At 38.4% G+C, this 25,197-nt stretch overlaps 1 protein-coding gene across 3 annotated transcripts in view; it reads left to right on the forward strand.

Annotated features, from left to right (window-relative positions):
- dpysl3 (dihydropyrimidinase like 3) overlaps positions 1 to 25,197 on the forward strand; it is an 81,242-nt gene that overhangs the window by 14,194 nt on the left and 41,851 nt on the right. For all 3 annotated transcript variants that reach the window (XM_030153723.1, XM_030153724.1, XM_030153725.1), the window contains exons 2-4: positions 15,860 to 15,948; positions 20,817 to 21,001; positions 24,908 to 25,072. In XM_030153723.1, coding sequence (XP_030009583.1) covers positions 15,860 to 15,948; positions 20,817 to 21,001; positions 24,908 to 25,072 — 439 coding nt within the window. The remainder of the gene's footprint in view (positions 1 to 15,859; positions 15,949 to 20,816; positions 21,002 to 24,907; positions 25,073 to 25,197) is intronic.

Raw genomic sequence — 25,197 nt, forward strand, 5'->3', positions numbered from 1 at the left:
TTTACCTTTGTACTAGTAATATTTGAATACAACACTAGAGTAGTATTTTTACTCCTACATGAACAGTATTCAACAACCATTTTAGTTTCATTATCACCACTGATAGTTGACAACTTCCAAACACTTCAAAACAGGGTCTAACTAAAGGACCTACATACCTGCTTCTATCTCCCCCTCCCCTCCCAGACTTTCCCACTGTATTTCCATACTACTCCAGTCCTATTCCAGCTGTTTCCTTATGTCTACACTCAGCTAGAGTGGCTCTGTCAGATTTCTAGGTGTGGTTCTTCCCTTCCCTCATACCCCGCTCACAGTAGCCTCAGTGTTGTTCCAGGCTGGTACATGTCATCAGTAATCCCCTCCAGCTGGAATAAGCATATGTGGGCGTGAAACAGGGGAGTCAGACGGTGGCTTCATCCGGGAAATGAAACCCATTCCCCCCTTGTGCCACAAAAAACGGGGTCTGCCACACTAGACCACCAGACCGTGCCATTGCCATGCAGGATGCAGCGAAGCAGGGCTCGAGAACAAAACAAACAAACAAAATACCCTGTGGCCACCCAGACGTTCCTGTGCAGCTCACCATGGCAACCAAAAATACAACTGAGATGGAAGGAAAACACACGACTCTTTGGATTGTCATGTGGTGATTTGACACTTGAATTCAGTCACAAACAGACGCTTCTCAGTCTTCTTGAAGGAGAAAGTTTTTAATTCAACCTTTCTGGCCCAATCACATCCAGATTTGTGTGTTTATTAGTGTTTCCGTGGTTACATCAGGACTTTGCCACCCATAGGTTTATAGGTTTAGCCAACAAAAGCACTTTAGTCAGAGTTACGAAAGATTGTGGTTTGAATTGCTGTAGAAATTAAAGGTTTGATATAGAAGATTCACATGTCTGTTTGATGCTGCAAGCATCTAATGTTAGCTCCATTTCTAAGGCACCAGCGATTTTGGTTGCCTACATCAATGATACCAAACAGACAGAATACTGAGATAAATATAGAGGCTTTAGATAGTTTCTTCCACAAAAATCCAAAGGCTTGCGCCCTAGTTCTTTATTGCCTCTCTCGTGTGACTTTACAGCTGAAAGACTAGCTATCAGCACCTAAACCGAACCACTAAAGTAGTTATATGTTTGCATATGGTATAATTTCATGGGAAACATGCTCGAAAAATGTTATTATTGTGCCAGATATGCTAAGATTGTACACTTCTATCATTTCCAGAAATGCACATTGGCAACTTTATTTTGGGTTAGGCCTGTAGGAACAAAATCAGTCCTTTGAGTATGAAATGGTCCAAGTGAAGGTCAGGTCAGTCTCAGGAGGTTTAAACAGGTTTAAAAAGGACAGTTTATGGTGAACCCTAGCCCATGAGTTTTACGTTTAGGCCCGTGTTTCCAAAAGATAGGCTAGTGTTGGGATCCAAAATGGATGGTGGGGCAGTTTTTGTTGGTTTGCCAACTGGTGATGGAAAATGTATATCATTATTATGGATTATCTCAACAAAGCCACATGAAATGTGGAGGAAAATGATGATAGATACAAAAACACAAGAAAATAAAAGAGACGTTCAGTTCCGTAGTGTTTTGACGGTAGAAGAGTCAGTAAAATGCAGCTCTAATGCAATTCGTGATCCATTACTGTAAGATTTGGGTCCCGAGGAAGCATCAAATTTGTCTCTTGGTTCTTGTATTTAAAAAGTTTCTGTTGACACTAGTTTAAGCAATAAAAGTGCTTTGGCTAGACTTCAGAAAGTATGATTGAGCTTTGAGTGTATTATAATATTGTAATTGTAATAAATTTACAACATGTCTATATTAGACCAAGCTCTTGTGTTTTTTCAAACCCCTGCTTTTGGTTCAGATACACTGACATTATACAGGGCTAGGCTCATGTAATTAATAGGGGTGCTTGACCAAAAATCAGTCCTCTGTGGAACAAATGGTCCGGTGACCTGGTGGTCTGGTCCGGTTCACAAGGTTTAAGCAGGTTTAAAAAGGAGGGTTTATTATTCATCCTGTCTGGACAAACCCTAACCCGTAGGTTTTTAGGTTTAGGCAATAAAAGCACTTTGGAAAGGGATGGGAAAATATTGTGGTTTGGTTTGAATAGTAATAAATTTATCCATATTAAACTGCTAGCTTTCCCGAATCCCTACTTTTGGTTCAGATACACTGACATTATATGTGGTCTATAGAAACTGGTGACTGGACTGAACTTGTAAAATTAGATCCAGCATTGCAGCAACCAGAGATCTCTCCTCTGAGTATCAATGGTCTACGTAACATGTATGTTCTAAAAGGCAGTTCTTATTAAAGGTTTAAATGGATTTCAGAAGTAGGGTTTATTATTCAACCTGTCTTGCCCGATCAGATCCAGATTTGGATGTTTCTTGGTGGTTCCATGGTTACTGCAGTTGCTACAGCCTATCAGAAGATCAACATTCCAGCCAAGCAGGACCTCTCTATACGACTTTGGCTGGCAGGGCCCCCGTAATTAATTTAGATTGATACATCTCATTGTTTTCATTTTCCAGATTGTGAAAAAAAACCTGTGCAGTTTTCAGTTAAGAGTAAATATTTTTGCTCACTAGGCAACAGGGCTGAAGCAGAGGCACTGGTGCACATTCAGGATGACTTCCCTCTTCCACTGGTGGCTGCCTGCCTCCCCTGCTTTTTCTACCCACCCACACAAGGGTCTCTGTCATAGCTAATGGAGGTCCCTCCTTTCACGTCCTCCTGGCGGACATTGGCCTGTTTTGTAATCGTGGACTTTTCCAGGATGAACATGGAACCGATTTTTAACACCAACAAAGTGCCTATTAATAATCCGCATCCCCGTTTATGAGCACTTTCCCCTTCAGTCTAGTCGGTGGAAAATAGTTGTCACTGGATATCAGCATAGTAGTACAAGAACAACATCCTGCCGTCTATTTTTGATTACTGCTGGCTTGTGTAACAGAAAATGACAGTTTCCTTTGCAGTGAGAAGTGCTTTATTTTTAGAGATGAATGACAAGATATATTTTCCCCCTTTTGAATTTTACTCTAGTCTATGAGAGGCGCTTGTCAAAGATGTCGTCGAGGCAGGAAAAGGAGCTCCATTACTTTTCCAATTCCTACAAGATCCCAAAATAGCTCTTTGGGGTCAAGTGGCTAAATAAGAACACTTCTTTAAATCATATCAGTCTGACATTCACAAGTTCTGACAATCCACTTTTTTCACATATTGTGGCTGACCTGAGACAGCTGTGAACTTTTAAGAGCTCAATCCTCTTTTTGACTTGAATCCTTCTGTCTTCTACTTGGAAACATCAAATTCTCCGCTTCATTCAGTCAGTGTTGATAGTAGGTCACAGTCATGAATGCACACATGTGGAAATATAAAGTAGGAATCATTTTAAGTCCCAAGAGTCATAAATAACTCAATTATTTCTCAGGTAATTGGATTTTTATGTGACATATCTTAAACTCCGTCGACTATATGGAATGTTTTGTTTAGTTTTATAGATATGTTTGGTTAAGGCTGCTACACAATATCTCAGTGAACTCATACTTGCCGTGTGGTCATTTGACAGGGTTGTAACACGTTCCATTAGAATTTTATGACAGTGATACAGTTAATTATTCCCAGCAGTTGCTATGTAAACTTCAGCAACTGAGTATTTTTCCCCTCTTAAAAGTGAATTGACTGTGATTGACATGTGAGGACATGCTCTGTGACCCTGAGAAGGTCAGGATAAATCAGGATCAACATCGTAATTGATTTCTCTGCTCTGTCTTGCTTTCTCATGTCTGTGTAGTCAGTGACTTCAAGAAAGTCAGTGCTTTCCATCTATTATGAGAAAGATGATGCCATTGAATGGATCAGAAATATCAAAGGCAGTTACAGAGCATTGTGCATGAATGGTTAAATAGTCTCACACTACAGTCAGGCCTACACTGAACCAACAGACAGACCCATTTTACTGTGGGTAATGAAGTAAACATTACAATAAGAACCAGCTGGAATCAGTGACCAACAAGTTTCAGATGAAAGTGTCTGGTGTTAAAGCTGCAGTATGTAGGAATTATGTTCTAAGTAATTATACAATTGCCTTGACTGTCACCAGACATTAAGGAATCATGTTCATTTCAAATACTGATATCACTGACAGTAGTTGTCCAGCCAGAATATTTGCTTTTGAAAAGCTCAGTGTCAGCCCCGAAATGATGTTTATGTTGACATCGTGTGTTTTGGTCTGATGCCCCGCCCATCACCTGTCTGCCAATCAGAGTCAGAAGCCTTTCAGCATCCAGGTTGCCAGTTCCCAGTGGGCTGCAGCTGGAGCATTTCTGATCACAAATGTCTGACGTTATTAAACCTAAAAGGACTCTTATTCCCAAATACATCGTGACAAAGTGAGAAATAAAACAAGGAGATGTAGGAGATGACTTTGAAACATGGAGACTGCTGAAAGAGGCGAAGGATTTGAAGACCGACGGCGGCTCTGCCTTAGTCTGACCACCGGTAAAAGCCACTCAGAGCCGGGGTCGCGGCCTCTTCACCCGGTCCCTTCTCCCGGGGCCGGGCTGCAGTCTCTTCTCCTGGCCCCGGTGAAGAGACTGCCGGTCCGGGACTGGTGAACAGACCGGGTACCGCTGTAGGACTTGTCTCTTGCCATGGTAGCTCCTTGTAGTTCAGTGTTTTCTGTGGAAGTGACCTGTGCATTTAGCGGTGTGTAATCCCAACGGGGGGGGGGGGGGGGGGGCGGTTCAGTCAGGGGTGGGTCGGTAGCTTGGCGTCCGTGGTTCGGTCGGCGGGGGGGGGGGGGGGGGGGGTGGTCTGGTGTCCGTGGTTCGCTGGTGGTGGTGGGGGGTTAGAGCGATCGTGCGGCTTGTAGTAAAAGTGAAACTTAAGACTCATTTCCCTTTTCTCTATCTCCTGAATCTTCACAAAGTTTCATTTGAGTGTGCAGGACGTTTGTTCTGGCCTGTTATATATTAGACTGATGTAGAATAAGTCTGGTGATGATTTTTTTGTATGAAATTTATGGTGTGGTGGCAAGGATTAGTGGAAACGCTAGTAGTAGATGCTCATGTGGGATCTGGCAACCCCTAGCCTGGGGGGAGGAGGAGAGGATACCACGTTCTACAGTATTGTGAATGTGATTGCAGTACCAGTTTTGGCCACAATCCTACATACTGCAGCTTTAAGTTAATTTCCAGACCATTGCACTTTCAAATGTGGTTTGAGCTCACAGACCAGTACCCACGACTGGACCAGTGGTGAGAATGGATTAGATTGTATTGATAAGCATACAGTGATTCTGTGTCAATATCAGTCCAATTCTTTATTGATTCCCTTACAGAATACTGATCAATTTTCCATGTGGAGAAAAAAATTGGCCTACTTTGGTTCATATTTCTCTGTGTACACAATGACAGGGGTGTGACAAACATGAACTCCACCCTTCCACTCTGCATTTGCTCAGTTGCTAAGATGAATTTTGAGAAAAGGGCTGGTGTCTCTGCTGCTTTAAATGGTAAAAAAAAAAAAAAAACCTCACTGTGTGCATCTCTAACCCTTTGATGGCTTTTTGGCAGAAGAATCATTAAGAAGAAAAATCATAAGTGCATCCACTACTGTTGAGTCATGGCCAAAAACATGATTTGAGAGGCCACAGCAATTCAGATCAATTCATTTCTGTGTTTAAGTGATCATTTGTACCAAACTTGAAAACATTTCCTCAAGGTGTTTCTGAAATATCCTGTTGTAAATGAGATTGAAACTAGTGAACCTACACATAGAAATGTGTCAACAGATCTATAAAAAAAGAATGAGACGAAAGCCCCCCTTATACATGCTGTCAGTGTAGAGTAGTGGTATTAGACCAATGTGTAACTTATTGTATGTCACTCCATATCAGTAAACTAATCAAAGATCATGGTCAGTCTGACCCATTGAATCAGTGAAGACTCAAAAGTCAACCTGATACACTTGCAGCAAGAACCAACCAAAACAGCACTGATTTTGTGTTCTTTATGTTGGAAATATTGCTAGTAGGGAAGGCAGATGCAAGCCTTCAGTAATCATGGTTTTATGAAATGCTAAGCAAATGTAAAGAGAAGTTTAGAAAGCTAACGAGAAAATAAATGTCATGCATTTCCACAAACTGGTTTGCAGTGAATGAATTGGGATGTGTAATGTTGTTGGAAGATGATAGTGTAGGCTGGGGGTTCCCAAAGTTAGGTGCGCGTACGCCCAGGTGTACTTGGAAGAAACCCAGGGGGTGCTTGAAATTTTTGGGGAAAAATACATTAAATAAGGCATCATGTACCAAATACAAAATTAATAATAAATTAATGCCGAAATATAAAACACTATAAATATATTCATAGAATAGTTTTATTGCCAGTCATCTTGTTTAAGCTTTGGCAACATTTTAAGAACATTTCTATTTCATATTATTCAAAATGAGTTTATTTGAGTAGCTAAGTAATTAATTTTTGTTGATGAAAGGTTCATTTATTAATTAATGACCTTTTTTATCAATGAAAAGGGGCACTTTTCAGTTTATATTTTGCAGACAAAATTTACTTTAAAATTGTTTTTATTTTTTTATATATTACAGTTAAATTTATGCCGTTGGTTTACAAAGTTTTGAAAATATAAACAGACACCTTTGGCACAGGAACAAATTTTGCCAATTTTTTTTCAATCAAAAATGCTGAAGCCAGAGTTGGGGGTACTTGGATAAAAAAGTATATTTCAGGGGGTACTCCACTATAAAAAGTGTGAGAACCACTGGTGAAGGCTATGTTACACATGGTTCTATTAAACAGAGTAGCTGTTTTCCATCCACACTGAGGAATAATGTGGCCATCTCATCAGTCCACACTACCTGTTGTTCTACAAAGCAAATTTTAGCTTTTTAGCTCACCGGCTGACAGGCCAAGAGTTACTGTGAAGACGTTGTGTCCAGCGTTATCTTCATCATTGTCCTAGTTTTCGTTGTCATCATCATCTTCATTAGCAGTTTTTTCTAACATCCTCTCTGAAAAGGTTGAAAGGTTAAAGGTTGGATTCATTTCAAGTTTTGTATGGAACTTCCTTGGGGCAAGGTCTACAAAGCCTTTTCACATTTTTGAGATATTGTTATTTTTGAATTTTTTACCATTTTTTAAAAATATTAAACATTTGCTTTAATTATAATGGGCTATATTTTGATGGCTTATAACATGGAAATGGTTACAGATGTCAATATAGTTACTATTGAACACTTATAGGAAGTCATATATGGACTTCAATTTAGTTAGTTGAGTTCTCCTCCAGTGAAAGGACTACCCACTTCTGTTGGGAGATTGTCATCAATACCACAGGACTCTAACATAGTAGCAAAACCTGACAACCTCACAAATTCAACTTATTTATTCTTGGTAGAACATGCTGGTGAGATACAGGGACATTCATCCTATTTTTATTGTAGCATCTGGTAAACAGATCAGTCACCTGATCAGTCACAAGTTTACCAAGTCAGAAATAATTTGAAAATGATGCTTCTCCTGTATGTGTATATTCTTTTGAAAAAACAAACAATAAAAAACAAAACTAGCTCAAGCTTTTTTTTTTTTTGTGTGTGAAATTTTGATATTTTTATAATCATTTCTTTGTGTCAAATTTCAGTATGTGCATTAAATCCAAACCTGGTGTTTCAAACATTCATCACAACTTCTAAATCTGTACCATAGCAATGGCTTAATAAAACCTGGAACCATATTTTACCTGAAGCAGTCGTTTAAAACAGTGTTTTCTGTCCCTTCTCAGATTTAGGATTCAAAATTACCACAATAGCCACTGAAATCATTCTCTCCACAGCATGTCAAAAAGGATGCCAAGCCAAAACCAGAGCTGCAACAAAAGTGAAAGTAGCATCGTGACTGTTCTGTTCATTATGTGAATAATACTGTCTTGTTAATGTTTTAACAAAGGCTGAGGTTTATTCCTATGACCACATAATAATACAGACCAGCAGTATCCATGTCACACAGACCAGACATCTTAGCAATGCATCAGATTATATGGAAAAGTAAATCGCTACAGTGGATGATGATGAACCATACCACTTGTCATATACATCACATTCTTGTAGGAAAAGACAAAATAATGCTGGGGAATCAGTTTTGTAAATGAAAAACTCATGATGTTTCAGATGGTACCATGTCACTGGCACACAGTGATTGCATAGTTGTGGCAACACTGCGAACCAGCATACTGCCACATTTTATATTCTCTATGAAGCGTTGAAGTCTACCATATTGCCATTTGTGGCCAGATTACATGAGTGCTGGTTACTGGAATAGTTTGTGGCAAATTCAAGTAAAAAACCACCTTAAATGTCAGTTTGCGGTTAGATTTATGAAGAATGATTAAGAAATGTTACATAAAAACGCTCTGTTCTCAGATTAGGTGTTTATGAAAAACCTTGACAGTTTGCATCCACCATGTTGCCAAACAGCAGCTCTACTTGTACTTATGCTTTGTGTTGTTGTTGAAAAGCTTTCACATCTTCTCCTTGTTGCAGTTGAAACAATCTGTAACATTTAATTTGTTGTCATTTAACTTCTTTTTTTTTATCTTATTTTCCGTTGAGGAAACAACTGGGCTATGTAACATCAAATCCAGTCCGCAGTCATAAATTCTATTACGCATTTCATTGGTAAATGTACTGTGGACTCAGCAGGACTCAGCAGGCTGACAGCTGATGAGTTATAATGGAAATGGAAGGCTATTGATTGTAAAATGACTGTGGTCTCTTGAACGCAGTTATAGGCCAGTGGGGAGATAGGAATCAAAGGGAAAGGCAAATATCAGTGTGTGGACAGAGACCGTTAACACACTACAGTAGGCAACCCACAGAACAAACAGCCAAAGAAATAAAAGTTTTAGTGTTGGTAATCTTTAGATTGGAGCAGCTGGAACTGAAAAAAATGATGTATCACATATCTGTTTTAAGATATCTAAAAATGACGAGATGTGTTATGTATTTTGTTCACATGTTGGTTAAACAGTGTCAAATATGTCCAACATTGTGCCATTCTATAATTGTATTTAGTGTAAAGTAGAGCCCGACCGACTAATTGGCCTGCTGACTGATTATAGCACATCACCAGTTAATCAACTTTGGACAATATGTAACCGATTGGTAACTTTTTTTTCTGCATGGAGTAGGGATGTAACGATTACTGGAATAATGATAAACCGCAGTAAAATTGCTGACAGTTAGTATTACCGTTTAAATTCTAATTATCATGATAACTGTGTTTGATTACCGCACTTTTCTGGAGAAAACACCTATGTAAAGATCTGCTTTTATGTCAAATATCTGAGTATAGTTTTAATTTATTACAATTTTGATTTTATATTCTGAGTATTTGGAACCAATATTCACTTTTAAAGTCTTTGAAAAGGTTTCGTTAAGCATCTTTGTGTTATTTATGCAATAAATTATATACATTTTTCAAATCAAATTTTATATTTTTTTGTGTTTTTTGTCCTTTTATGTTTTTTATAGTGCGTTAAAGTGAAAAAATAATAGACAGATGACACAGATGAAGTTGTGCTGAAAAAACAGATACCAAACATGGGTATAGTAAACATTTGTTGATACAGTATATAAAGGCAAAATCAAAAGGACTGAAAAACGGACAAAATAGGCTCAGACCACTAAGGGTTAATATTTGAATGTTTCTGCAACAGAAGGTACATTGTGCCAATTATTTTATTTGTTTTTTTTGTTTGTTTTTTTTTTCCAAAATACAACTTGGTTAAATTATTTCACTGTGTGTATAAGTACTTTTTGAATATTTTGAGCCCATTTCAACAATACCGCGATAATAATGATAACCGTGAAAATTTTGGTCACAATATGATATGAAATTTTCATACCGTTACATCCCTAGCATGGAGATTCTGTTGCTTGCCATGTGTGTGTCTGTGCTGCCTGGAGAGTTAGAGGAATAGTTTAGCACTGTCACTACCTCAATCACGGACCGCTATCCCCACATACACACACACACACACACACACACACACAATCACGGACCACTACCCCACTAAGACTCCGACACTATTCACCCTCCACCCGTCCGTGCGCTTCCTGTGTACCTCACAATTTCACTCTGCTGGTGCATCTGGGTATTAATACTGTATATTAATTGTTGCTTTCATTTTAAAGAATGATTTACCAAACAATTTTATGTCACTACTTATAAAATATAGACACATCTTTTCCCAAAAGTCTGCTCTCCCCAGCATAAAAACTACCACATCTACAACTCATGGTTCCCCACAGGTCACATACTAGTCTAATATAAGACTGTTATGCTGCATTTTAAAGTTGTGTAAATTATCTTTGTGAGATAAACAAAGATGCAGCTGTTAATTCACAGGTCTACCATTATCTAATATAAGACTATTATATCATGTGTATATCAATGTTCTTTTTTCATAAATCGGCTGATATATTGGTTATCGGCCAATATATCGGATATTGGCTTTTTTTTTTAGCCAGTACTGGTATCGGCATGGGCCCCAAAAATCCCATGTCACTTGGGCTCTAGTATGAAGGTCTGAGTTTTTGGATGTTTGTCATTACTTCTGTTGACAAGTGTCGATGAAGCGAAATTAATCCTAATAATAACTAGAAGCAGTTGGAGAGCGCAGACCTCCGCCAAGGCTGATCAGTGGCCCCCCCCCCGTGGGCCCCCCCACCCCCGATCACCACCAAAATTTTATCATTTCTTCCTTATCCCATTTCCAACAAACCCTGAAAATTTCATCCAAATCTGTCCATAACTTTTTGAGTTATGTTGCACACTAATGATCAGTGGCCCCCCCCGTGGGCCCCCCCACCCTCGATCACCACCAAAATTTAATCAGTTCTTCCTTATCCCATTTCCAACAAACCCTGAAAATTTCATCCAAATCTGTCCATAACTTTTTGAGTTATGTTGCACACTAACGGACAGACAAACAAACAGACAGACAAACAAACAAACAAACAAACAAACCCTGGCAAAAACATAACCTCCTTGGCGGAGGTAATAATAAGTAAAGCAGATCTCATGTGGTGTTTGTGTTACTGTGTTACTTGGACAGTAAATTACATACAGCTCATCAGACTTCAGACTCTAACTATGTTAGACTGTTTTTCACAGTGTAATACATGACATTGCTGTCAGGTTGCACGATGACAAAGCCAGGTGAATCGATCAGACTAGTTTAAGCTCCTACACTGGACCAGAAAAACTGCTAATTGAACGCTACTGCATTTGCCTACTTATGTCACTATTTGCATTGCAATATATTAATCCAATAGAGAGCTAATTTACTGATGTATATCATTATCTGTCAAGTTTATGTGTGACCTGTGGCTAATTCTAGCCGTCAAACTAATATGTAGCATAATATCAAGCACTACCTAATGTGACTCATGCTACATCGTAATGTGAATAGGATCAATATTAAAAAGATGTTGATTGTTTTGGAGTCCTTTATGTTCTGGAAGCAGCTCATTTGTTGGCATTAGCTAATTCCATTTCCATGCACAAAACAGCTCACGATAACAGACTGTACACTGATTACTTTGTAAAACTTCTCTGTGAAAATTCTTGTGCTCACTCAGAAATTTTTCAGGGCTTCTCTTCTGCTCTTCTACAGTAGCAACAATCTATAACACAAGCTACCATTAGCATAGAATTGGATGTTACAGATTGAACCTTTAATACACTGCCTCACCTATAATTATTATTTCTGTTTTAGTCATAGGTTTTCAGTGCTGGTGAAAACATTTCCTTGACGACACAAACAAACTTCATTTGACTGAAAGACCTTTGTTTGCAGAAATAATATACAATGTGTAACAGAGTTAAAACTGGCACTGCTTGGGTTTTAAGGAGGTTTCTTTTTTGGTTCAGAAAAAAAGTTCTTTGTGTTCTTATTTCACTTTCTCTTCAGATTTTAGATTGTGCTTTGTGTGTCTTGGATCTGAATGACAGATATAGGGCACCATGGTCCACAGTATGATCTGTACTGGAGCTGTGTTGCAGCCACTGATGACTGTGTGTTGTAATGTGTTGTTTCAGGGTGTGGTTGCCTGTGAAGACTCTGGGCTCTGTTTCACACTACTCCATCACCATCTCTGTACACAGACATGAACGAGAACACATTTGGAATACACACACAAATGAAGAAGCCGTCCAACTCCGCAGCCCATCCCATTTGTTGCGTGTGTTTGTGAGCTCAGCAGTTACTGGGCTCACTATTATTACATACATATCCCTTTTTTTCCTAAGGTGTAAAGGAGGGGCTGCACTTCTTTCTAGTGATGAAATACTGGGTGAACGGCCAGGGGTATAAATCACTTCACACACATGTGCTCATGGGAGTATTTGAAAGTTTGCTGCTTCTAGCAAGGATAGGAAATCTGCACGGATGAGGTCATACTTATTTAGTGTTTCATGTCTTTGTGCGGTCAGTAGATAAACCAGTAACTCATAAATCAACTGCCTAGTCACCTAAACTACCCAACAACAGCTCCTGTCCACCGTGTCACCCTCCACCATTACACATACTCTGTACTTCAGTCCGTTATCTATCCAACAAGTCAGCAAAGCCATGCGCTCAGATTCCCTTCCTCCCCAGTCTCCCACTCCCTGCAGTCAACCTGTCACCATGGCAACGGCCTGATAGAGTCAGTCTATGGTGCAGCAGCAGCAGCAGCGGATTTGATGTCTGACTGTGTGGCGTCATGGCAACGCCCTGATCAGACCACATTACGAGATGCAAGGTTGATGGGTTCCTCAGATCTATCGGGGCTTTGTAGTTATTTTCTGAAGCAACAAAACATAGTGAATGTGTAAAATTCAGTGACACGTGATTTATTTCCTCATCCTCATAAGAGAAATCTTACTCCATTAAAATCAATACTGCTGACTCATACTGTTTTATGTTTTATGTATATGCTTATTTTGCATGTAGATGTTGATAAGGGCAGTGCTTTGGTCACACTGGTGGACTATATTGATCCCAGTGTGTGTGTTTTTGTGTGTTGGGACATTAATACTGGAATTATACAAGTTTAAGGTGTTTGATGTTTGAATATTACATCCAAACATTACATTTTTAATTAAGATACCTGTGGACTTTGAATAAAATTGTTATTTTTGACTTTGACTTTTATTTTTGCTTTTTTGTTCCGAAACCTTATTTATGAACTTATTTTATTACATATTAAGCATATTTATATGGGTACAAATTTTGGCTGCTCTGCTTGAAATTGTTGTCTGTTGGATGAGTCGTAGGTTTACCATACGCACTGAGTAACATTGCATAACAAGATCCAGATAAACATGGCTTATGTAAATCCTTGATCAATCTGAAAGCTGCTTTTGTGTGACAACACACGACTGTCACTGAATTCAAGGAAATTTTAAAGGGAATCATGTGGAATGTAGGCCTCAGTCAAAGGACCTCTGTTTCTCTGTGTTTTATATGTTTTCCAGTTCTACATCTTTTTGTCTCTAATTGCCTTTGTTTGTTGCTTGAGTTAATACAGGGGTTGGACAAAATAATGGAAACACCTTAAAAAATCAACAAAATATAATTTAATATGGTGTAGGTCCGCATTTTGCGGCAATTACAGCCTCAATTCTCCGAGGTATTGATTCATACAACTTGTGAATTGTTTCCAAAGGAATTTGAAGCCATTCTTCAGTTAGAATACCCTCCAACTCTTTTAGAGATGTTGGCGGTGGAAATCAACGTCTTACTTGAATCTCTAAAACTGACCATAAATGCTCAATAATGTTGAGGTCTGGGGACTGTGCCGGCCATACGAGATGCTCAACTTCATTAGAATGTTCCTCATGCCATTCTTTAACAATTCTAGCTGTATGGACTGGGGCATTATCATCTTGAGGTGAAGGTGTTTCCATTATTTTGTCCAACCCCTGTATTTGCATGTTCTTATGATTAAAAAATAAAGAAATAAATAGATACTTAGTCATTTTCATTTATTGAAGACTCTAGCTGAGGCTAAATTGCAAATCCAAATGTATTTTTAGACTGTATTATAAGACATTGTGTTTACTACAATTGGTTCCTTAATTTGTTGCTGAATTTCTCAGTGAGTATACTTACATCATATGATGTTTTGATTTTTGCTTTTGTTATGAAATAGACAACGTTTCTAATAAGCATAATCTAATTTTACTAAAATTAAACCTAGTGTTTTTTCAAAGTTTTCGACTGGTGGCAGATTTTCCACTGTGTGATTTCAGCCTCCATCCTTTGTTAATTCAAATACCATCTTGAAAAGGTCAGCTTTTCCATATGGAATATTTCCATTTAGATAATTTGCTCAAAAACGTAATATCCTCTGTCACCATGTTTATACTAGTGATGTAGAATTTTCTTTGGAGCGTCCATCTCTCATCTTTACCACTGCTTAGTGTAAACGCTAACTGTGCAACCTGCAGGAAAACACGCAAATTATATTCATTTTCCAAATGTGCTTCATACAAGCCCAAAGAAACCTCATAAGATCAGAGCAATTTCAGCATATCCCACATGTCTGAATCAGGAAATGCTCTTTTTTTTTTTTTTTTTTTTAGAAAAAAAAGCCTAATTCAGAATATCTAAATTCAATATGCTTTTTACATGACACTGGTATGAGTATATTAACAATATGCCATATTGACAGTGATAGTTTAATGCTTATGGTTTTATAAACATCCTCACTGAAGCATCCACTACTCAGCACAGACACACCCACAGAAGGAATGTTTAGGAAATGTACATACATTACCGTATGTCTTGCTGTAGTTACACCTTTTGAGTCAGTATTAAATAAAATTGTGTTGGTAGGTTTTTAGAATGTGCATAGTAAAAGATAGCACATAACGCATGTGTTAATACTACACAAACAATGTGCTAATGTTCACATATTTTGTGTTAACCTCCGTGACAACTTTTTTTTTTTTTTTAATCTCATGACAAACGTCCCAGATCTCACACACTGATGTGTGAGAATTTTGCACCGTTTATGTCCTTCATACCAGAGAATTACTAGGACTGTAGGTATCATATGTGTTTTATTGTGATTATGCATATCTGTGGTTTGTAGAGACCTACAGTGGAAATATTATGTTATGGTGAATGGGTCAGCCTTGTAGAATGAGATTGAAAACCTTTTACCAACAATCATTCCTTTAAATATCAAGTGGTTGTGTAGGTTTATGTAAGTTTAATAATGATAAACTGAACATTTACATTTACGGTTAACATTTTTACAATATGGAAAATATTATCAACTGAGATCCACTTTTTGTTGAAATAAAACATAATGCAGTAAGAATATTTGCAGTTCTTACAGTTACACTGGAATGTGCAGTATAAGGGGTATGTAACCACTTTGTTCTGCTTTTAGAGAAAGAGTCGCACAGCTTTGTCTCAGCAACGCAGTGTCACTGGGATAGATAGACCCACAGACAGACAGACAGGCTGGTCAACGCTTCAGCTGTGACTGACATGTTTATGTAGGAAATGAGTGACAAACAAACCCGTTCACTTCCTCACTGTGAATGAATCACTGAATGCAACATTGTTCTGCTCCTGTGAGTGGAAAAAGAATGACTAAAATTAAATTCAGCAGAAATTAAGACACATTGTCCTGTTCTAATAACTGTATAACACACAAGCGATCTGAAAAACTATATGTATGTTCCTCTAGTTGAACATTTCCACCACAGAATTTCATCTGGAACTCTAATGAACTTCACCGTTTGTTTTCCTGTTTCTCTTTGTCTCTGCAGAGCGACAGGCTTCTGATCAAAGGCGGCAGGATTGTGAATGATGACCAGTCCTTCCATGCGGATATCTACATGGAGGATGGCCTCATTAAGTAAGTCCTGGACTGTCCTGGTTTATGTTCTGCTTTTATCTACTCCCAAGTCCTTTCATCCTTTGACTCTTTCTCTGGGTCATCATCCTTATTATTTTTTTTTTAGTAAGGCGTATGTTTTCTATCCAGTCCCTTTTCTGTTTCCTTTAATCACATTTTGAAGGTATTTTATGTCATTTTAGTTACTTTAACAAATTTGATATTTTATCTTCTCTTTATCTTTCTATTGTATTTATACCTTTTTTTTCTTGTACTGCTGTACATTTGAATTTCACCCTTTGGGGATCAATAAAGTCAGTCTTATCTCAGTGTTTCCCAACCAGTGTGCCGCGACACATAAGTGTGCCGTTAGAAGTCATCAGGTATGCCGGGGAAAATGATCCAATTTCACTTCATTGGTACTGTAAGCAACGGTGTGATATAGATACATACGACTGCACGCACCAGTGATCCGCTCTGCAATGACAGTCTCCTGTTTCCTTTTTGCAAAATAAAAGTGAAAGTGAACCGTCCCCGATGTGGTGCATTCTGTTAATAAAGCCCCCCTCACTAGTGATGTGCGAATTAGCGAGTTACCCACAAACCCCGGGTTGGGATGGGGGGGTGGAGTATGCCTCGCATACTATTATACGACAAACCTCAATCCAGGGGGATCATCCGAGGGGACACTGACACACCACTCTCAGCTTTCTTGTTCTAAACCCCACCCCCCCTGAAAAAATAGAGAGACTCAGAGGTGTTGAGGAAGATTCATGTGCATTTTTCTTCAATTCCTGCAAGAATATTAGCTTTGAGTTCAACTAAACAGGCCCAGGTTTCACTCTGAGTAAGTAAATAGAGACTAGATTTACATTATATTTCAATAAATACATTTTTTGTGACGTTTTTGTTTGTTGGTGTGCCTTGTGATTTTTTTAATGTAAAATATGTGCCATGGCTCAAAAAGGTTGGGAAACACTGTCTTATCTTATCTTATCTTATCTTATCTTATCTTATCTTATCTTATCTTATCTTATCTTATCTTATCTTATCTTATCTTACCTTATTGTACCTGATGCCAAAACAACAGCATTCAATCAAATGGAGCTGAAGTGATAACATGCTCTGACCTCTATTTTAATGTGTTAGAAGGAGCATGTCCTTGTCCCATCAGACTGATAGTGGGTGTTAAATCCCCTCCCTGTAGCCCTCTCCATCGGTCTATCCTCGCACTCGCTTCCCCTCCTGTCCTGTCCCCACTTGATTTTCCAGTTATATTGTCTTTGTCCCTACTGCCCCTTTAGTGAGGCAGCTCAGGCAGAGGCGCCCACACGAAGCCTGTTGCATAATAAACACCCAGATGCCTATTGGGCCAAAGCACTACACTGGCAAACTCCCAGAGCCGCTGGCCTCTGCCTGTCTGCAGTCTGTCCCCTCTAGGAAATCTGAAGGGCAAAATGTTCAAGCGTTGACACGGTGACAATGTGCAGCTTCAAGCTTGTCTGCCTGTCTGACATTATTTTGGGGTTAGTTTAAGGTGAGAAGTGTGTTTTCAGAAAGAGGTCACTCTACAGATAAAATCATGGCTCAAACCAGCTCTGGAATCTGTGGCCCATGAAATAAAAGATAAGGCACAAGGTTATTTAGAAGCTCAGCTCATGAATCCATCTGCAGTCGATGCAGTTTCATAAAAGTGCTAAACTGTTAAACTGTTAAGCCGTGTGAAACTGCTTAGACCACTTTCAATAGAATAGAATAGAACAAAACAGAACAGATTAGACTAGACTAGACTAGACTAGAATAGAATAGAACAGAATAGAATAGACAAGAGTAGAGTAGACTAGAATAGAACAGAACAGAACTGAGTAGAGTAGAATAGAGTAGAGTACAATAGAATAGAATAGAATAGAATAGAATAGAATATCTTTATTTGTTATTGTAACACACACTATGAAATAAGTGCCGTCCAGTCTGTTCATCATATTTAAAACCTACCATAAAAACACAAACAAAAGCAGCTAAATAAAAGGTTCAGATAAAATAAATAGGTAAAAAAACAAAAATAGGACCAATGGCCCTGTGGCTTACTGGCCAAATTAAAAGCTTTAGGAAATGTATCCAGATGCCATTTATTATCACCCAGTTCTGCGTATTTATTATATGACAGAAATAGCCCATGTTTTGGTCATATTCCAATCAGATCTGTAAAAATTCAAATTCCAACTTGATATCATTGATACTTACTGATTTATTGGATCAATCCACTTCCTATCTCTTATAATGGGAACATTTTTCAAAGTTGCACCAAATCCAGAATCAGATCTGGACTGAAATAATTTCAATACCTGGTGCTGACATCATCATACAGAAGCTGTATACCAAGTTTGAAGTCAATCAGAACCGTAGTTGGGGAGAAAAAGACGATTGAAATGTTTTCCCCATAAGAGCCCATGTTAAATTTTCCGTAAGTTCCCGGATCCAGAAGAAGATCCTGATCAGTATGTGGCCATTATGTTTTGGTCATATCCCCATCAGGTCTGTAGTGTAGAAATTTTAAGTTGATATCATTTATATTTACTGAGTTATTGCATCGATCTACTTCCTATCGCTTATAATAGGGACATTTTTCAAAGTCGCACCAAATCTAGAATCAGATCCGGATCCAAGTAATTTCACTAACTTTTGTTGACATCATCATAAAGAAGCTGTATACCAGGTTTGAAGTCAATCGGAATTGTAGTTTCGGAGAAGAAGACGATTGAAATTTTTGTAACGGACGACAGACTATGACGACAACGACAGAGGCCTCATGACGACAATAGCTTACGGCCTGTCGCCCATTAAGCTAAAAACACACCCGAAAACCCATCACTCACACACGTAAACATTCTGTTATTGTACTGATTCCTTAAAGAACATATTGCACATCATATGTGTTTTTCTGTATTGAGTGTGTTGATTGCTGTTGGGTAAAAACTGTTTTGAAATCTGTTTGTCCTTGTCTTTATTGTTCTGTATCGTCTGCCTGATGGCTTGTCCAGGGTGTGACTTGTCCTTTATAATGTCCTGTGCTTTTTTGAGGCAGCAGGAACTGTGTAGTGTGTGTAGTCTGTTTGAAAAGGAAGACTTAGTTTTATTTTTATCTACCACCTAGCTAGGTGTACACATTACATAATTAACATACATCTATTGAGGGACGTACCGATGTAGGAGCCTGAGGGGACATGAAGTAACAAATAGTTGTGAATCACATTTTTACTTGTGATAAACAATGAGAGACAGGCAGACCATAATGTCCTCGCTGTATGTGTATGTGTCTTGTCTGGTCATGATTTTGTCAGACCAGTTGCAATTACATTAGTCTAGTGAAGGTTTTATAAAGATAAACTCATTAACTTATTTTAGTCAGTAAAAGTACCATCCTTACAACTAAAATAATTTAATGGTACCAACACTTAACAGTATTTCACCGTGAGGGAAGTGATCCAGGTGTATAATCACGGAAAGACTAACGGATTCGTGATATTTTGGCTTTCACTCAAGTTTTACGAATTTGATGAAAAATTGGTGACAAACGTCATACGCAGCTTTAAATCTAAATAACACAATACAATAAGTAATGTTTTTTGAAAATGAATTCTAAAAGATATCTTAAAGTGATTGCATTTGAGTATTTGCTTCTTTTATTTTTTGTGCTAGACAGCACAAAAGTACCCAAATGACAAAAAGTATTTCCTTAAAGCATGTGATTTGTAACACAAACAAACATAGAATAAAGTCATACTGCGTCCTACCTGCAAACCAGTGACACTGTGACTAAAAAGAGGAAACTGTAGCTCTTTATTTGTGGTTTAATGATACTGTGGAAGGAGAAATGCTCGTGTTAGGTACTATGTCAAAGGTAACTATTCCGGGAGATACTGATATTGGGGGCTAAAACAAGCTGATGTCCAATATATTGGCTGATATATGAAATAAGAACATTGATATATACATGATATAATAGTCTTATATTAGGTAATGGGGGACATGTGAATTAACAGTTGTATCTTTGTTTATCTCACAAAGATAATTTACACAACTTTAAAACACTATATAATGCTTTTATAGTAGACCAGTATGTGACCTGTGGGGAACCAGGGGTTGTAGATGTGGTAGTTTTTATGCTGGGGAGAGCAGACTTTTGGGAAAAGATGTGAGTCTATATTTCATAAGTAGTGACATAAAAATGGTTTGGTAAAGCATTCTTTAAAATGTAAACAACAACTAAGACACAGTATTAACACCCAGGCGCCTGCTTAATGAAATAGTGAGGTACAGTGGAAGCGCATGGACAGGGATGGGGGGTGAATAATTTGTAAGATGGGTGGGGGGGTAGCGGTCCAGGATTGTCAGAGCAGGGGATAGCGGTCCATGATTGTCAGAGCAGGGGATAGCGGTCCATGATTGTGTGTGTGGAGTGGGGGGTGCGTGATTGTCAAAGTGAAACTGAAACTGAACACGCTTTACTATTCCTCTAACTCCCGATACGGACTCACAGGAGCAGAGCGAATCTCCGCGCAGCAAAAAAGTTAATAAATTGGTTACATATTGACCGATGTTGATTAATCGGTGATACACTATAATCGGCCCCGTCGGGCTCTCGTGACTTTTTCCAAATTACTTTCTGGTCATTATTTAACTCAGTTCTCAGAACAGTTTCCTGTAGGACTAAACTGGACTGAGTGGTTTAGAGGGTTGAATTTACCCAGAATTCAACGTACTACATATGATATTCAGTAAGTAAAGCCCTACAGAGTGGACGCATGTATCTGACCTCTGAGTCACTGCTCTGGTTCTGTGTTTCTGCATCATACTGTACATCTGACAGTGTCATGTTCCCTTCTCAGGCAGATCGGTGACAACCTGATTGTTCCCGGTGGGGTGAAGACCATCGAGGCCAATGGGAAGATGGTGGTTCCTGGTGGCATTGACATCCACACCCACTTCCAGATGCCGTACCGTGGGACCACGACTGTGGATGACTTTGCCCAGGGATCGAAAGCTGCTCTTGCTGGAGGCACAACCATGATCGGTAAGACCACGGAGGAAGGAAACCGAGGACGTTTACTAAAGTTTGGTAGATGAGGGTTAAGTACTTGGTAGCTCTTCTACGTTATCTCTCTATTTCACTACATATCAGAGGCAAATTATTACTCCAAAACATCTATAGCTTTAGTTAGTTTCCACTCACAGTTTTCCATTCCCCTCATGCCCAGTGGAAAACTCTGATGCATAAAGTAGTTCAGTTGAACTCAACCTTAACCCTTTATAGGGCACTCATAGAAATACTCTGAAATTCAGAATTTCAACCTTTATGTGTTATGGGAGGACATAACAAGACTTTAGTACTTATGTGAAATTTGTCCAAATTTTTTATTGTTATGTAGAAAATCAAGGTCAATGAAGTTACCATATTCGATTCCTTACCTGTAAGTAGCAAAAATAAATAAAGCCAACAAATGAATATAAAAAAATACAAGAATAACACATATTAGGTGAAAGGAACATGTATTTTAGAACATTAGAACATCACTTTTAGAGCATTACAACAACATAAGTGCTGATCCAGACCCCTGTCCACATCCACATTCTCCCTTTGAACATCATTCCTTACATTAGTACCATTACTTCATGGTACCTAACAAAGCAGGTACACTCACTGTTCATGCAGAGGTGGACCTTACAGACCCTGGAGACCACACTGGACCTGAGATTGTTCCCTCACTGTCCTCACTGTAACTGTTGCTGTCACTGTCTTGTAATGTATTCGGAAATTACCAAAAATAGTCACTTGCCCGATAAAGGGTTAAACATATACAGCAGTGAAATATAACATTAATGCAATGGTAAAATGAATCAGAATCATCCAACGTAATAGTAGAATACTGGCAGAGACCAGATGACTGTTGAGACTTTCAGTACTTTTTGCTGAAAATAAGGGTGTGAATGTATTAAACATATTTCCACAATGCGGTATCTGTTTTTGTACTTAGGCAAACATCTGAATACTTCTTCCACATTGCTAGAGCGTCATCTGTGAAGTTGAATGAATGGTCTAAAGCCAAGAATAAAAGAAAAAAACAGGCGAGGTGGGAGGGTAGGGAGGGCAGAGACACTGACAGGATAAAAGAGAGAGGGATGAGGAGCAGTTCTGGCTTCAGCGGGTTTCATCGCGGGCAGTTGTCCAAGAAAAAGACGATACAAAAGCCTGCGTTTTGAGGGGAGGGGGTTGAATTGGGGAAGTGGAGTAAAATGGTGCCACGGAAACAGAGCCCCAGTCTGTGTGTCTGTTTTCATGTTTGTCTGTACAGTAGGAGCTTAGTATGAGCTTGTTTGTGAACTTTGTGTCGCTCACAGACCAGGCGCGATCACAGCTAACAGCTGGTAGATACCCCCGCCTCATTAATGCCATTAAGTTCTTTAGAGCTACCCGCTACTCTGCTGCTAGTCCCAGTGTGTCCTTGTATTCACACACACACACATTCACTAACAGGCGTGCTACTGTAGTAAGCTCTATTCACTGCCCCATTCATAAAGGGAATTACATTCCACTAGGGTACGTGAGAGAGAAAGTGAATAAGTCCACTATGGTTTGAATCTTCCTGTGGGTAATAAACACTGTCTTATAGCTTTAGTTTCTCGCAGATGTTGTTGTGTATGAGCGACAGTAAACAAAAATCAGCTCAGACGGTTGGCATAGTAAACAATAATGTTTTTTTCATGAGTAGTGTTTCCAGCATTATCCTATTAACATGCAAAGAACAGCATAAGCAGATTGGGTCGTCTTTAATGAGATTAAGAAAGGCGGTCAGGTGGCGAGGCAGCGGGACGCGTTGTTTTATTACAGCTGAGTAAGATGGGGCAGGATGTAGTCATGGCTCTTACAGTGGAGATTTACTTAGATCGTTTCAGAGAAAACAAACTTACAGTCGCTGCATTATTATTAAAAACCATGCATAATTAAATATCAAAATTCACTTTCTCTTTATTTTGTTGTTCATTGTGTAACTATTCACTAGGATTTTATGTAAACTTATCACTATTAGTATTGCTTACTGACAAAGAGTTTGCATTGTATGTGTAACAGTTTATTTTGAATGGTTTTCAGTGTCATCACATTCTGAATCATAACAATAATCTTTTAAAAATCTGAATATTTTTTTCTCTTAATTCATGCAGCAAACAATGATTTTCAACAGATCATCACTAGAGTACATGTAACAGTACAACTAGGAGAAAAAAAACACCAGAACTGATGTTAAATTGTTGAATCTCAGATAATAGTATGATGAAATAGGAATAGATTACATAAACATTTAATGTGGGTGGACTGTCTGAATAAAGTGTTATCTTCAGAAATCACATATCACATTCTATAGGAGCTTTGTGTGTGTTTTTTAACACCCCTGATCAACAATTATATATTATTGTCTTGTTTTATATGTTCTCACCCTTTAAAGACAGTCTGTGGTGGCTTTTCCATTGGACATCTGTGCAAAACTTTACCGATATTTACTAAATGTTGAAAAAACAGAAGTACGTACTGTCGGTTTTTTCATTAAATCACAAATGTGATGATTTGTTTATTTATTATCGCAAGATGACACGAGATGTCATTCTATAAACATGGTGATGAACATAAATATCACATTGATTTACAGATATATTTATTATTGTATATTACCCCTTTATCCCGTACTAAATTCAAAAATGTTTCAGTTTCCTGGTATGTCCACATATACCATGCCATGTTTCTAAAACTCTTCTTCTTCACTTGTAACATCTGTCAATATCTGCTTTTTTTTTGTTCACGTGGCTCTAGTTACAGAAAAAGTTCTTTCCATTGCAGTTTTACGCGATATACCAATTTTGCTACACTCGAAAACCACCTCTTGCCAGCCTAAAAACTTTTCATCAAAAAATGAGAGTTTTGGCGAAATTGTCATTTTCCATTAGGCAAATTTTTATGCACAAGTTATATTCGCACAATTTGAGGGTCAATGGAAAAGCGACTTGTTATGCAAAGATTCCAAATTGTTTGTGCCATTAATAAGTAATAATAATCAAAGTTAGGGACAGGAATTGAAAAATGGAAAATAGAACTGGTTTCAAATTGTCCAGTTTGTCCAAATTATATGTCTCTGAGCATCAATGTTGGCTGTTTTTTTTTTTGACAAACTCATCTGCACAACTGGAAACTTGCATTAATATTTTTGTCAGAGATGAAGACATGGTCTGAAGCATGGCGTCAATTTATAAAGAAAAGTGAGAACAGTTAATTAATGCCCAATTTTCAGTAATCAGGTAGGAAACACTAACATTGTGTAAAAATATTTTATGCATAACAAGAGCTTAGAGATGATAAACACTTGTGTTGACATTTAAAATGACTTTTTTCCACAAAAAATATTGATCAGAAAGGAAATCGATACAGAATGAATCCAATAAGCAGAATCAGTAATGTACTGGTATCGATAACATTCCAGTCCAAATTACACTGAGTACCTGTGCCTTTAATGTCAGGTGTAGTCAGCTGAGAATTAACAACAATCCATCATCATTCTTACATAATCAAATAAAAAACAATGGTGTGATCATTTCTGCTGTTGAACAGGCCTTAAAGTTTTCAGTGACGAGGCACATTCTCATTCAGAATGTGACATGGCATGACTGGACACCAGCAGCAGACGACTGCAGAAACCCAGACAGACAAACGGTTATGTAAGACAAGACAAAGTGGAAACAGCAGCAGAAACATCCTGACAGCTCCTTGTCTTCTGTGTCTGTCCTTTTTATGTCACCTGACTTTTCTTATTTGTTTTTCCTCCTCTCTCACATTTTTCACTTTCTTGCTCCCTGTGTGAAATCTTTTTGACCTGTTTTTTTTCTCTTCTTTCTCCTTTGTGTGCCTCTTTCCCATATGACCCATGTTCTCCAGTGGACCATGTGATCCCTGAGCCTGGGAGCAGCCTGATGGAGGCCTACGACCAGTGGAGGCAGTGGGCAGATGAGAAGGCCTGCTGCGACTACTCTCTCCACGTAGACGTCACCCACTGGAATGACAGTGTCAAACAGGAGGTGGACACCCTCATCAAGGAAAAAGGTGGGTGGTGTTGATGTATATAACTAGATTTCCTGTGCACTGTCCCACCTTTTCACTTGTTAACAATGAAATGACAAGAAAACTGTTATTTCACTGACACAACATAGTAACGTTACAGTTATTGG

The sequence above is a fragment of the Sphaeramia orbicularis genome, chromosome 14, assembly GCF_902148855.1.
Source record: "Sphaeramia orbicularis chromosome 14, fSphaOr1.1, whole genome shotgun sequence".
Classification (NCBI taxonomy): Eukaryota; Metazoa; Chordata; class Actinopteri; order Kurtiformes; family Apogonidae; genus Sphaeramia; species Sphaeramia orbicularis.